This window comes from Phascolarctos cinereus, unplaced genomic scaffold, assembly GCF_003287225.1.
Source record: "Phascolarctos cinereus isolate Bilbo 61053 unplaced genomic scaffold, phaCin_HiC Scaffold_3;HRSCAF=262, whole genome shotgun sequence".
Taxonomy (NCBI): Eukaryota; Metazoa; Chordata; class Mammalia; order Diprotodontia; family Phascolarctidae; genus Phascolarctos; species Phascolarctos cinereus.
The window spans coordinates 34,175,535-34,191,478 of NW_027555736.1; the positions used below are offsets into that span (position 1 = coordinate 34,175,535).

General features: G+C 45.0%; 1 protein-coding gene across 1 annotated transcript in view; it reads left to right on the forward strand.

Moving 5' to 3' along the window:
* Positions 1-3,238: 3,238 nt before the first annotated feature.
* The window catches only part of SCAPER (S-phase cyclin A associated protein in the ER), a 415,034-nt gene continuing 402,328 nt past the window's right edge, over positions 3,239-15,944 (forward strand). Inside the window, 2 exon segments of the mRNA XM_020976028.2 lie at positions 3,239-3,322; positions 8,691-8,765. Coding sequence (XP_020831687.2) covers positions 8,703-8,765 — 63 coding nt within the window. The 5' untranslated portion in view covers positions 3,239-3,322; positions 8,691-8,702.

The following is a 15,944-nucleotide window of genomic DNA, read 5'->3' on the forward strand; positions in this document are numbered from 1 at the left end:
GGAGTCAGGAAGACTCATCTCCCTGAGTTGAAATCTGGCCACAGACATTTGCTAGCTGTATGACCCTAGGCAAATCACTTAACCCTGTTTGCTTCAGTTTCCTCATATGTAAAATGAACTGGAGAAGGAAATGGCAAACCCCTCTCCTTGCAAAAAAGAAGTTGCCACAAAGAGTCAGACGTGACTGAAATGACAAAATAACAAAAAACAGCACTCATGTCCTAAGAATTGTTGTGAGACAACATATATGAAGTGTTTTATACAGTGCCTGGTATGTAGTAAACACTTAATAAATGTTTGTTTCCTTCCTTGTGGGTTATGGTTTTAAGGAAATGCAGAATTGGAATCTGGGGTAACTTTTCTGGGGATCCCACTTGGAATAGGTGGGGGCCCCAGGTATTTTATCTGCTTCCTCCATACTATCCCTCTGTGTCCTGTAAGCTCTTAGAGAGTGAGGATGGAGTCTTATATATCTTTATATTCCTTAGATCAAAGGTTCCCAAACTTATTTGGTTTATCGCCAGTTTAAAAAAAATTACTCAGCTCTCCCCCTGGAAATCTACTTTCTTTAACCTTTTAATGTTTTTTTTTGAAATGTGTGTCATTTCAAAAAGGTATAAAATATTTTAAAAAATGATTCATCTTAAATTTAATAATTTATTGTAAATTTGTGAGTTTTTCCCCTGCATCAAAATTTTGATGACACAATATTGTGTCATGTAACCATATAGTATCTCATTGTAAACAAATCATTACATGCACACATTCCCACCAATGCATGCTGGACTTCCTGACAAAGTACAACATGCTCACCTGCCAACACTTGCTTGTTAAGACCTGTCAGTGGACTTGACCACTGATGGGTTATAGCTTGCATTTTCTGTGTTTATTTGGAAAATAATGTAATCACTATGACTTCAACTTAGTTACACAACAGATGAAACATGTATGAATGACTTTTTCAAAATTTTCTTCTCTTCTTTCCTTATGTTTCTGATGGGGTGGGATCTGGACCCCAGAAAGGAAAAACCCTGGACTTTCCCAGGTGAATGCTGAATATCTGGCTTTCACCTGGGGCTATAATCCCATCAGCTGGCCTTTCATTGTGGCCATACCCAATCTCCCTTCCATTGTCTTACTTCCCCATGGCCCCCTGCCATTGCCCACCCTTAATCCTAGCTAGGCTCCATTCTCCCCTGGCCACTTGGTCCAGGTCCCAGGAGTTCTGTTCACCCCAGCTTACTGGCCACTCCCATTCAGATCTTCCTTAGACCCCTCCTCCAGTCACCTCAAACTACTTGGCTACTCCTAGATCCCTCCCACAGTCTTTCGGTATCTAAGGTCCACCTTGTCTCCATTAAGGTTCTTAGATTCTTATAATCTAGCCAATAGCTTATTAATGTTCAGACTCCTTAAGAGTCTAGCCCAATATGACGGATGTTCTAATAAACCTTGTCTTTGGCTGAAAGAAGGCTTGGGTTGAAGTCTTTCAGACAGGACCCGTGTGTTCTGATTTTGGAGTCTCAGCACCCCTAAACCCCTAAATCTCACCACTTCCATGGACCCCTTATTTTTATTCAAGGCTCCCCAATTGTACCAAAGCTCTTCCAGGGGCCCCCAAGGAGGTGGTATTGCCCAGTATGCTTAGATATATAGGATTTTAGAGATAGAACTTTATACCACATGTACTTTCAATAAAAATTAGTTGCTTGATTTGATGGTAGATAACAGGGAACCATCTTGCTTTGGATAGCCCTTCATATTTTTAAATATTTGTTCATAATATCATAGGATTGAAAACTATTCTATTCCATTCAATGCATGTTTATTGAGTGTCTACTGTATGCCAAGTACCGTGCTAAGCTAGAAGCTATGTTGTGAGTTCATCTAGTCTTAATCTCGGGTCTATGGATTTGCCATGGGTCTCTGGATGGATTTCAGGAGGTCCATGAATGTGGAAGAGGAAAAAAAATTGCATTTTATTCACCATAATTAACTTCCTTTGCAATCCCATGCACTTAATTTTATTTATTTAAAGGCATTATTCTGAGGAATTTGTTAAGCTCTAGGGTTAGGCTGCTGATGCCTAGGGCTAGATTGCTAAAAGTCACTCACAAAAACCTATTAAAGAACCTCTGTCTAGGACTACACCCTTTAACTTGCTCCAGGGGACAGTTAGCTGAACTAGGTCTAGGAACTCTGGTCTTCAAACTCCCAACTCATTATTATGCGGCTTTCTAGATGAGACAGGGACCATGCTCCTCCACAGTCCTGTCCCAGTGCCTCACTGGGATCCCAGTTTGCTGGGCCAGCCAAGCAGTCTTTGGAAGGTCCTCTCACATCACAATGGCTTTCGGGTAACCTGATTCACCATACAGTCTTCTTTCCGTCCTTCTTCTTTGTTGTAAATAGAAATGTCCTTGTTGGAGCCCTGCGCTTGGAGTCAGGAAATTCAAATCGCATCTCAGGCACTGTCACTGAACTTCTCCCAGCCTCAGTTTCCTCATCTGTAAAATGAGAGGGCTGGGCTTCATGGCCTGCAGAGGTCCCCTCCAGCTCTACGTCTATAATACTGTGGGAAGTTTATGTTTCTATGTATATGTATGCACACACATACACATATGTATACATCTGCATTAGCTACATGCAGCCTATAGGTATATGTTTGCTAAACTGCCCAGTCTCCGGGTCTCTCCTTAAACCCCCGATTCCCAATCCTCCTTCAGAGATGATTTCCTAGAGGTCTTCGCAGAGCCCTCAGCTGTTGCAGCTTAAGTTCACACAAAGGAGCATCGTGCCTGTCCACAGACGTTTGCAAGTATGAGTGCCTTTCTTTGTGTCCCCAGTGCTTAGCACCGTGCCTGGTACACAGCAGGCGCGTAATCAGTGCTTGCTGCCTTGACTTGATGTGACCTCCTTCCTTGGTCTGTCTCCCGTTATGCCTGACTCTGCTTGGCCCGTCTGCCCTTGGCCCGGCACGTGTTCCAGACCCAGGCCTAGGAGAAAGGCGGGAAGCTACCCAGCCTGAGCCGCATCCAAGCGCAGTCCAGGGCTCCCGGGCGCAGGCGCACGTCCGCCCCGCCTCGCCCCGCCCCGCCCCCGGCGCCCGCCACGCGAGTCGGCCCTGGGAGACTCGGGCGCCGCGCGCGCCGCTGCGGACACGTCACGTGAGCACTCCCGGAGGCCCCGCCCGCGCCCCGCCCGCGCCCCGCCCCTCCCGTCCTCGCCCCGCCCCCACCCCGGCGGGACGCTAGGAGGCGGCCCCAGGACGGTCAGCCTGGCTGGAAGTCAGGCGGGCGGCCGGGCGGTCGGCGGGTCGGGGGTGAGTTGTCCCGCGGGGGTGCGCGGGCCAGGGAGGGGCGGGGGGCGGAGGGGCGCGGGGGACGGGGGGCGCAGGGCGGGGCAGGCGGCCGGTGACAGCCTCCTGCGGCTGAGGGGACAAGATGGCGGCGGGGTGCTCCCCTCCCCCCGGGCTCGCCTCGGGCCCGCCCCCGCCGCCGGCCCGGGCTTCGCTTCCAAGACCCCCGGGCCGGGCCGACGCCGAAGGGCGGGGTGACAGGTGGGGGAGGGGGGCGAATAGGGGAGGCATGGAGGGAGGGGGTCACTCCGCGACCCCCCAGCCCCGCCGGAGGGGAGGCCCCCTCCCCGAGCGGGGGAGGGGGCGGGCTGCTGTCAGTGCCACGTGTGTGTCCCTGCGCCTCCGGGAGGTCCGAGCCGGCCCGGGCGGGGGCGACCTGTCAGAGCCGGCGGGGTGCACCCTCCTTGCGTGCCGGACCCCTCCTCGAGGCCGGGTCTTTGCATGTCCCCAGCCCCCTTGAAGGGCCGGGCCTTGGCCTTTGGCCCTGACCCCCGACCGGGCCCGCGGTTACTAGAAAGAAAGCCCCTCTAGCGTGTGTGTAGCTCTGGGAGGTTTGCCATTCCCATTTTACAGATGAGGAAACTGAGGCAGGTGGCGGTGAAGTGACTTGCCGAGGACCACACAGCTCTAGGAAGTGTCTGAGGCTCGATTTGAACTCGAGACTTCCAGACTCCAGGCCTGGACTCTTTACTAAAGATATAATTTTACATGTCCTTGTTGGAATGTAAGGATTGTTTCATTCTTTGTGTTTGTATCCCCGGTGCCTGGCTTGGTGCTTTGCACATCATAGGTGCTTGATAAGTGCCTGTGGAACAGATGAGCTTCTGTCTTTAACGGTGGTAAAATGGGTCTGCCACCCACCCATTCCTCACAAAGGTTACCCTAAACCTGAAGGTGAGACGTGAACAGAATTAGGGGAAAACCGAAGCCCAGAGAAGGAATGTGATTGCCCAAGGTTTCAGAGCAGCTCACTGTCAGGTTTGAGGTTAGAGCCATGATCCAGGCTTCTACTCTAGAGCACCATCTGTTGGTTCACCTGAACCGCTGCCTCCTTTGCCAGATGGGCCCCTTCTCCAGGGTGCTTGGCCCACTCCAGGTTCCTCCCTCACCCTGGCTGCCCTGGTGCTTCCTGGAAGCTTTTACAAGTCCCTGCTAGAGGATGAGGCCGTGGCTCGGGATCAGGTGCTGGAGGCGGGGCCCAGCCTGGACTGCTGGACCCAAGTGACCAGAGCCAGAGAGAACCTGTGCTGTCTGTCCCAGAAGCCTGAAGTGAGGCACTCCACAAGAGCAGAGTCCAGCTTCCTGTCAGGGCTGGGTGCAGCTCGTGCCTTCCTTCTCCTCCTAGGGCTTCTGCATAAATGATTCCTTAGTGTTAAGAGTGTTAACTCTAACCTTGTTGTAAGGAATTTGAGCTTTCTTCCTAGACAGTTACTAGTAATTTGGTGTATGCTTTGTGTATTTTAACTGACTTTAAGGAATATTCATGGACTTGTTTTTAACTAATTGAGGTCATCATTCTTAACCTCTTTTTGCATTACTTAACCTCATTTTTCTCAGCTGTAAAATAGGGTCCATAATAATACCTACCTCCCAGGGTTGTTATGTGAGTCAAGTAAGGTAATATTTACAAACTGCTTAGCACAGTACCTGGCACATAGTAGGTGCTTAATAAATGCTTGCTCCGTCCCTCCTGCCTACCCACAAATGCTGAAAAAAATCCTATAATCCTGTATGGAACAGCTTTGAAAATGACTGAAGGAACTGCTTTGTTGAAAAGATTTTCCTGTATGACATGATAAGCTGAAAAACTTCCTCCCTACTCATCCAATAGAAAACCATTTGCTTGAAGCTGTTAAAATGAGTAGAAAGGAGTAAATTTTTCAAGCTTTTGACCAATATTAGGAGAGTCCCATTTACCACACATTTTCAAGCTTCTGTACTCCTACTGTGTTCCAGGCATTGTGAGGTGTTTTTTAGGCAGTCTTTCATATCACTAGACACAGTGCCAGGCACATAGTAGGGACTTATTAAATACTGATTGTTCCATTCAAAGCCACCTACAAGGAGTCCTCTACCAAATTCCTCATCGTGCTGGGATCCTGAGTTCTCTTTGGTCTCTGACAGCTGAATGTAGAGTCTGTTAGGTCCTTCCAGGGTGGCAGACCTGGTGATGGACGGATGTCTGAGGCCTGTCATCCTAGTGTTGGCCATGGGGATCATGAAGACTGTCTGCTATCTGGATGAAGTCATGGCTCTATTGAAGTGTTCAGGGGATAGTCATAAAATAATGGAACTGAACAGCTCCCTCTCATCAGACTGATTGCCATGGTGCCTGAAGATGTAAAGTCAGCCCTCGTCTGGACTGGTGCTCTACACTCCCAGCGTTGAGCAGGGGTGCCTTTTGTGCCTCCACAGTCACCCCCAAGCCAGTCAGCAGGCATTAAGTGGAACTGTGCCAAGGGCCTGGGCTGCCAGTACAAAGATTGGCAGCACGGATCTGTCGCCCAAGAGGTTTTATGTTTTAAAGTAAATTTTTATTGATATCTTTTGTTTTTAATTACCTACAAATCCTATTGCATCCCCCCATTCTCTTCTTAGAGAACAATCTCATAACACAGGATAGGAAAGATGAAAAAAAAGCAAACACCAGATCAGCAAAACTAACCACCATATTAAAATGCATGGTGTATGCAGTGTTCCACCCCGGTAATCCCCCACTTCTTCAAAGTAGGCACAGGGAAGCTGCTGCCTTCTCTCTTCTCTTTGAGTCCGTGCTTGACTGTTACAATTTAAGTGCCTTGGAGCTTTTAACTGGAGGTGATTTTCCTTCTGTTGAAGTCTTTTAGTACTTTGCACCTCTCCTATTTTTCTCTCTTCATATTTTATTTTTGTGTACTTATCTCTCCTAAATACAAAACACAACCTTCAATAACTTGCATTTATGTAAGGTTTACTGAGTCAGTCAATAAGCATTTATTTAGTGCCTTCCACGTGCCAGGCTCTGTGCTTGGCAGTGGGGGTTCAAAGAAAGGTTAGTGACGGGCACTGCCCTCAAGGAGCTCACAGGCTGATGGGGGAGATGACATTTAAATGGCTATATGCAAACAAGCTAGAGAAGGAGAAATTGGCAGATTAACTGAGGGAAGACACTGGCATTAAATGGGGTTGGTAAAGGCTCCCTGTAGAAGGCAAGAGATACCAGGGAAGCCTGTAGGGAGAGAGCCCTGTGCCTGGAAGCTGAGGTGCTGGAAGGGGGGCACAGACCGTCCAGTGAGCTCTGGCCACTGGATCATAGAATATGTGAGGGAGGGGAAGTGTAAAAAGACTTGGAAGATAGGAAAGGCAGGTTTGGAAGGATTTTTGGACACCAGACAGGATTTTCTGTTTGATCCTGGAGGTGGTAGGGAGCCCTGGAGTTGACTGAGTGGAGGGGAGGGGAGACATGGTCAAACGTGTGTGGTAGAAGATCTCTGAGGGTTGGATGGAGGGTAGGCTGGAATGAGGACAGACTTGTGGCCTATGGTTGAGGCTCGGCCCTGGGGGTGGGGTGGGAAGGGGGAGGTGACTGTATCAGGAGGGAAGGGGGTCTTGTGTGACAGATGTTACAAAGGTAAACTAGGTCTGTCTTGGCAATGAATTGGATGGGGGGGGATGAGGAAGGAGTCAAGGAGGACCCCTAGCTGTGAGCCTGGGGGACTGGGGAGGATGCTTTTCTGACTCCTCTGTAAGGTAGGTGTTTCATTTTGCAAATTAGGAAACTGAGTCTTAGAGAATTAAAAAAAATCTCTCATGATCAGGCTGGTAATAAGTGTTGGATCTTTGGCTTGAATCCAGGTTCCCTGACATCTAGTCTGCTGTTTTCTTCTTGAGAACAAGTAGTATTTTATATGTGCCCTTGCATGTAATAAACCTTTACTCAGATGCTGGGTGAAAGAATGGATAACATGATACGCCTTTGTCCTGCTAGTAACATCGGATAGGCATGGATGACAAACTTGCTCCTAAGCTGTTGAGCTTTCTGTGCCCTTAGGTCTCCAGTAAGTATGTCTGAATTGCAGAGCAAAACGAAAGACTTGGAGAAAACCCTGGGCTTCTCACCTCTGTACAGTACTGATTATTGGGAAGATTATGAGAGTTTTGGTGTTAATTGCTTCCTTTTTTTTGGTCCTAGACTGGTAGTCAAAATTCATATAGGGAAAAGATAGGACATTCTTGCCTGTCCTGTTGTCTCTTTTATTTTTGATTGCTGGATAGGAGTTTTCTTAATTATGTGTGTAGCATGTTTCTTTTTTTTTTTCTTGAAGATTTATTTTATTTTATTTTTCCAATTGACAGGCAGTTGTTTTCTTTCCTCCCCACTTCCCTTCAATCACATTGGGAAAAAAAGGAAAACCCTTGTAACAGTTGTAAGTTGTATGGTCAAACAAAACATATTCCTGAATTGTCCATGTCCAAAAATGTCTATCTCATTTTGCATCTTGAGTCCATCCCTTCACTGTTGAGAGGTGGGCAGCCTTCTTCATCATCCATCTTCTGGGATTGTGGTCAGTCATCAAATTGATTATTTTAAGTCTTTACAGTGTTATTATTATATAAATTGTTACCCTGCTTCTGCTCACTTCAGTCTGTATCAGGTCGTACAAGTTTTCCCAAGTCTTTCTGAAAACATCATTTTTACAACGCAATGATATTCTGCCACATTCGTTTATCATAACTTTTTCACCCGTTTTCTTGTTGATGCACACTCCCTTAATTTCTAGTTCTTGGTCACTACCCCAAAAAAGAACTTTAAATGCTTTCTATATGCTTGTACCAGTGGGTCCTTCTTGCTCTTTGTGGGAGACGGGTTGAGTAGTGTGGCCTTGCTGAGTCAAAGGTATAGGTAGTGACTTTTTGGGCAGGCACATGTTTCTTTAAAACCCACTACCGACACTTTTAACGTGGATTTTTTTTTAAAGAAAATGTTATTCTGATTTGCTTTAAGAACGTTGAAATGCATAGCAGAGCACTATACTGTCAGAAAAAAAAATTCTGATTCCTGCTTCCCCATAAACTAGTAGTATGAACTGTCATTTGGTTCCTGTGGGCCTTAATTTCCTCATCTACAAAATGAGGAAATTGGACTTGGTGTTTTCTAAAGCCTGTTGGGATGTCTTAAATTCCATGAAATGTTCATTAGCTACATATGTAAAGAGTCATAATTTTTTTTCACTGACATATGAATGGAATAATTTTGTCAACAGTTTTTTAATGTATCGGAAGATAAAATTGCTTTATTTTGAATGTGTTAAAAAAAGATGACGTTAATGTCTGATACTGTCTTTTATTGCAGAGGTCAAAATCCATGGGTTCAGCCAAAAATGTAATAAGTGAGCCTGTTGAAGTAGAAGAAGATTATCTAATGATGGTAAGTTATTCTCTCTTATACGCAGTTATAACAATTTTTAAAAATTGTGTAAATTAGATTTATTTTGAAATAAGATTATTTGCCTTGTGCAGTTAAAAAGTTATTTTTAAAGTTGTTTTTAAAACTTTATCTGGGCTTGCCCTTTTTCTAAAACTTAATATATCCCCTGAACATTTTGTAAACTCCCCAAATACTTAATTTTTGGTAACAAAGTCAAGAGAAGTAAATTTATCTAGTTTACACAGTTCTTTCTATAAGTAAGCACTTCTACACGTATATTATTAATTAGTTGGTGGTTATTACTTTTGGATGGCTGTATGCATTTGTGTGACCTGAATCCTATTTTTACTTTTTTAAATTTTTTTCTGAATCCTATTTTAAAGAGACTTGAGGTAAGGTTCTTAAGTATTCTATGATGAATCCTTGTGTAAGACAAAGAAGAATTATCCTCCAACCGCTTCTTTTTGTAAGTTTGAAATCTTGTCTGTCAGGTTTTCTTAGCGGAGCATATAACAACATTGGACTGCCTGTGTCATAGGGTTGTTATGAAGGTCAGGTGAGGTCATAGGGGGAAGAGTGCTTTGAAACCTACAGAGCCCTATATGAATGTGTGTGTGTAAATATATAAAAATACGCGTAGGACGTATATCATACAAATTTGAGACTTCATTATTACTGAAGGAAAGACAAAGGAAAGGCTACAGACACATGTTCGATCTTGTCTGCTTTTGTCACCCTTTGTCTTGCTACTGTTTTCGGTGGGACTCTTGGCCTATAGCCTGCCTAAGGCTGATAGCCGACCCCCTCCAAAGTCACTTGTTCCAGAGCAGATAGTCAGCTTAGCCAAACTAGACAGACATTCAAGAGTTGAGGAGAGGGGTGGGAACAAATAGCTGTTTGCTTGTCCATAAAATATTTATTTGCTAATATTATATTTTAAAATAATAGCTAGCATTTATATAGCAGCTTAAGGTTTACAAAACACTTTATAGATATTATCTCATTTGATCCTCACAACAGCCTTGGGAGATAGGTGCTATTATTATCCCATTTTACAGAGGAGGAAGCTGAGGCGTAGAGAGTGATTTCCCCAAAATCACACCACTAGTAAGTGTCTGAGGCCAGATTTGAACTAAGGTATTCTGACTTCAAGTCTAGATCTCTGTCCTCTGTGCTACCTAGCTGCAATATGAACACACACACACACACACGCATGTGTACACTAGTACATACAAATATGTGTACATATGTGAATAATGTTTTCTGTTGCTTTGTTACAAATGCTTCCTCACTGATCCTTAAAAATTCCTTGTTCTTAGGGTTCTTTAAAGCCTCCTGTCTTGGTTGTGAGGATGCTTGTACATATTTTCTTAGAGAAAAGCGCTATGTAAATTCAAAGCTGTGAGCCCTGGCCAGGATGGAGGGTTTCTGGGCCCCGGTCACAGCTGGGGTTTCTGCCTGATGAGCGTGTTAAGTCATCACCCTCCCCAGTGACGCAGGCCCTGGGAGGCTGTGGGTGCAGTGCGACAAGATACGGCTCGCCGTCTTTGTTGTGCTCTCCTCATTCTTTGTCGTTCTCATTTACAAGGGAAGACACCTGGGGATTCCAGGGCTTTGAAAGCTACCCCCCTCTACTGTAGGCAGCTTTCAGGTTTACGATACACCTAGGCACCTTCTTAGTGGAGTAAATATGTGTGTTTACAGTAACAGACTTCAGTGATGCTGAGTACTCTGTCATATTCAGTGTCTTCTAAGGCATTCACTGGGGCCACCACCCAACATTCTCAGCAGCGAGTGCTCTGAAGTGGGTAGAATCACAGGCACGTTGCTGGGAGGGGGCCTTTGAGATCAAGTAGTGTATCTCCCTTGTGCGTGCACAGATGACAGCTTGGTCTATCCCGAGGGGAACCTGTCCTGCGCTGCTCCCCTTCTGCGAGCTTAAACTTCGAGCCAGTCTTTAGCTGGATTCCTTGTTGGCCCTTCTCTTTAGCTTTGTGAACCCCAACCTTACTGCCAGTGTCTGGGAGCTGCCAGCTTCTCTTTCAGTGTCCCCCTGTCCCCTCCGCTTGAGCCAACATAATCTTAGGGAGGGTTTATTTACACAGGAAGAAGAAAGTTATGATATACTTCCATGCATGTGTGTATAAATAGATTACATATATGTGTATATGTTTATTTACACAGAGAATATAGAGTTATGTGATATATTTATATATACACATAGATGTATATGTGTATCTGTATATGTATATATCTATATCTCTATAGATCCTCATACTGAATGTTTCCAAAAGTTACCTGATTAACACTAGCTCCCCGAGTCCTGTCTGAAGGTTCCATCTGGCCCTTTGTCTTCGTGAGATCTGCTGTGATGACCAGATCCCTTCACAAATGTGTGTTGTCTCTTTTGTCTTGGGCCTGGAATGACTTCTCTCTCTGAAAGCTTTGGCTTCACTCCACTTCAGTGCCCTGGCTTTAGTGTATTGGTAGATTTATAACCAGCATCACATCCTTTCTGACCAAGCTGGAAGGCCAGCGTGATACCTTGCTGTCCCTAAAATGCTTCTACACGCAATTGATTTCTGCCTCCTCATCCCCTACGTCACTTGGGGTCAGTCACTGAGAAAAAGCCATGTAGGCTACAGGTTACTTTATTTTAAAACTTTGTCTTATTTTTATTGACTCATTTTGTTTTTACATCACATTCATTTCCTAAATATCCTTCCCTTCTCCTCTATGTAGTTAGCTGTCATCTGTAACAAAGATTTTAAAAGGAGAAAAAAAGCGTATGGGTAAAACTCAGCACGTCTATCCTGTCTAACAGTATACTCAATATTCCACCCCCTGCCCCCTCCAAATCCTCCATTCCCAGCTACAGACGATTTTAGACAACAGTGCACTGCCCAGCTACTGTATCTCCTCATACCTTAATCATCAGAGGATGGGTGGGTGACTTAGGCCATGACTTACTCTTAGCTAAGTGCTGTTTTTGGTGTAACAAGCTGCCCCTGGGTTAGTATCTCCTTAGGAAAGCTTTTCCTTCATTGTGATTCTGGAAGGAGCTGAAAATGCTTCTTTGTCTTCTAGGGGTATGGGATTGGGATGGCTGGGAGGAAAGAAGGCTATTTGAGTGATTGAAACAGTGCCCAGGTCTGTGGAGGGGTCTATAGGGTGTAGAACAAACTAAGGGAAGGGGACGGGGAGGAAGCAGAGGGAAGCTGTAGGAGATCTGGAAATCTCTACCTGAAAAATAGCTCTTAACTTGAAAGAAAAAAATAGTCTGTGCTTTAAAAGAAAATTGTTGGTACCACACAGCCCAAAATATGCTTTGGATTGTGGGAGAGAATCTCTTTGTAAAACTTCAGACTAGATCTTTGATTTTTGCCAGTGTGGGTTAATCCCTCCATGACACAGATTGCAGCCCCTTAGCAGCTCAGTTGATCTTTTAGAGTTGCTGTGGCTGGAAAATTCCTGGTGATGCAGCTGGCTTGGTGATCAGCTTCTTGGAACTTAACTTGTCCACTGACAGTAGACGTAGTGTTCATCTCTGGACCTTTCCAATTTGGAGCCGTTCCAGCTCAGTGGAACCTGCCAGGTCTTGTATTTGAGAAATCGGGGTCACCTCATTGACATGAACAGGACTTTAGTGAAGGGAGGAAATCTTGCAGAGATTTTGGAACAAAATAGGTTGAACTGCTTTGGATTATTTCTGTTTTTACTTCATCGAATTTTAATAAAAATTTATCTTGCAAAATGCTTTATAATTTTCATTTTTCAGTGGCTTAAGGTTTTCTAAACCTTTTCTCCACAACAAGCCTGTGAAGTAGGTAGTACAAGTAGTCTCTCTGTTTTATAGCTGAGGACATGAAAGCCTGGTTTGTCAGAGCTCATGTTGGAATTTAGTGTGGTAAACAGTGGGCTCGGCTTGAACTCCGGTCCCATCTTCTTCGTGAAGCCTTGCCCAGGGTGCCTTCATTCCAGAGCCTTCCCTTACTTTGTTGTCTCCCGTTTATCCTGTAAGAGCTCGTTTGTACGTAGTTGTGTGCATTTTGTCTCCCTTGGGTTCACCTTGACAGCAGGCACTGTTTTCTGCCTTTCTTTTGTATACCCAGTGCTTAATAATGCTGGGCACATAATAGGTGTTTAATCAGTGCCTTTTGGCTGACTGATTCTAACTTGGAAGCTGATTGCCTACAACCTAGTAGCATGGGCTGTGAACCTGGGAGCCGAGAAGAGAAGAGGAGTCGGACTATTTGAGTTGCTGAAGGAAGGCACACAAACTCCTGCTGCTTCAGAAAGTCAGTCCTATGAGAAGGAAATTGCCCAGTACTCAGCTTAGCATGAGGAGCTGTGCAGATTGCGTCCTTGTTCCTTCATAAAATCCTAGCATCTCAAAGTGTGGGGAAGGACCTTGGATGTCGTCCGGTCCATGCTAGGCCTAAGCAGGGGTCGTTGACTAGTCCCACTTCCACTTTGAGACCTCCAGGGATGGGGAACGTTACCTTGCAAGTCAGTCCTTTTCCATTGACCAGTTTCCTTGCAGGAAGCTTGGAGTTGGGAGGGATTTGAGAGGCCAAACCTCGAGTGGTCACCCAGCCTGTGTTTGAAGACTCCAGTTCTGTCCCCACTCTCCTCACTGTGTACTCATTTCAGGAATTCACTGGGAGCTTCTTCCACTAACTGCTCTCTCAGGGACCCACATTTAAGGCCTGCCCTTAGACCCCTTTTCATGTGTTCTGATTTGTCATTGTCCTCCCCAAACTATGGTCTGAACACAGTTCAGTGCTACATTTAGAATAGAGGGCAGTGAGTGAAACTATAAACTCTCTCATTGCAGACTTCTGTTAGTGGCGTGCCCCCCCCCCCCCCCGGTACTGCATTAGCTCTTTTGACTGACATACCATAATGTTGACTCATACCAAGCATTTAAAAAGACCACTATAAATTTCAGATCTTTTTAACATGAACTCTCCCCTAATTTGTTCATTTGCTTTTTGGGACCTTACTTCATTTCTATTAAATTTAATCTTGTTATATTAATCCCATGGTCCTCATCCTGTTGTATCATTTTGCATCTGGATTCTGTCACCCAACATGATCACTGTTTCATGTGCAGGTTTTATAAGCATGCCGCCTTTGCCTTTATCTAAGCCACTGATAAAATATCAAACAGAACAGGGCCCTGTGATGATCCCTCCAGGTCAATGTCAGTCTTTAATCATTTGCAGGGCCTAATCATTCAGAGCAGCATTTGGCTCAGTTATTTGGAAATGTGCTAAAATCTAGGGGGTCCCTGAGTTCTTCGTGCCATCACGTGGATCTCTTTAGCTTGGCCCATCCATTCTTTCTTAGGATAATGACTTTTGTGTGTATTGTTAGCATTCTGTTCTGTGCTCAGGATAATTCCCTTCCTTTTCTCTCCCAAGCTCTTAAGTTGGCCAAGTCATTTTTTCTCTTCTGTTCTCATCATTCCTACTTGGGCGCATAGTTTTCATTTGTTGTCAGGGGCCTGCTGACTTGCCGCAGCTCATGTCATATGCACACCTTAATTAAGAGGATGCTGTTGAGGAGATAGCTGTTGCTAGCCTTGTGCTAAGCCTCATGATACAGAATTATCACCGGTCCCATCTTTTGGAGTTCTCTGCCCAGGACCTTGTACAGGCTGCATTACGCCCTGGCATACATGGTTTTCCAGGAGACTCGCATAAAATATAGGGAAACATAGGTATGCTAAGGGTGGGAACTCCAGATCAAGCTGGACAGTTTGACTGAGCTTGTCCTACACCTTTTAGACCCCACTGCAGATCTCGGCACTGTTTCTGCCACTCAAATAGTTTTTCTTCCTCTCTCCTCCGTTTTCTCCAGCAGATTGTCTCCTCAGTCATCTCCTCTTTTTAACTTTCAATCTTTCTTTTTCTCCTGGTTCCTTTCCCTCTTGCCTTCAAACATGCCCAGGTTTCCCTTATCCTTACAAGACTGTGCTGTCCCCTCAAGCTGTCAGCCTTTATCTCCTCCCTTTCTCAGCTAAACTCTTAGGAAAAACTACCCACATTCACCCACTGCTTCCATTTCTGTCATTCCTCAGCCCTTGGCAGTGTGGCTTCTTACCTCATCCCTCATCTGAATGTGTTCACTTTAAAGTACTAATGATCTTGTAATTGCCAGATCTTATGGTGTTCTTCCAGTCCTTGTCCTTTTTCAGCTCTCTCTGCTTCATCTGATCCTGTTGGCTGCTCTTCTCCTCCCAAATGCTTTACTCTGGGTATTCATGACATTGATCTCTCCTGTTTTCCCTCTGCCTGTCTGACTACTCCTTCTCTGTCTCCTCATCCATATTACTCCCCAGAACTGTGGCTTAGGGCCCAAGACTCTGTTCTGGTTCCTTTTCTCTCCCTACTTTCATTTGGTGACTTCATCAGTTCTCACAGTTTAATTATCATCTCTATGCCTGTGATTCTTGTATTTATATATCTAACCTTATACCCCTTCTTAGCTCTGGTTCTGCATCACTTGCTGCCTTTTGGACTGTTTCATGTGGGTGTTGGCTAGGTGTCTTGCATTCAGCATACCCAGAACAGAACTCATTATCTTTTCCCTCAAACTTCCCCATCTCTCAGTCTTCTCTCTTAATTTTGAGGATGCTGCTGGGGTGTTCTCAGTCACCCAGGCTCACAGCCTCAGCGTCACACTCTCTGTCGCCCGTTTGTTGCCGAGGCTTGTCATTGATACCTTCACAACATCTTTTATTATATTCCCTTCTTTCTACTCATATAGCCACGTCACCGATGCAGGCTCTCATCATCTCTCGCCTGGGCTATTGCAGTGGTCTCCTAATTGGCCTCCCTGCCTACAGTCTCTTCCCCACTCCTCTACCTTCCATTGGCTGCCAACCTGATTTTTCTAATATAGGCTTGAGTATGTCCCCCCTCTGCTAGTGAGCTCCAGGATCAAATATAAATTCTTTTGTTTGACATTTCAATCTCTTTATGACCTGGATCCTTCCTGCCTTTGTAGTATTCTTACACCTTATTCCTCTCTCCACACGCGATCATCTTGTTCCTTTGGCTTTTTTATTCTTCCATATTGTTTTTCCCTTTATAACATTATTAAATGTAAAAACTTTGTTTCTATTGAAACTCTGATTTGGAAGAAGATGAACTGGACCATGTTACATGTTTA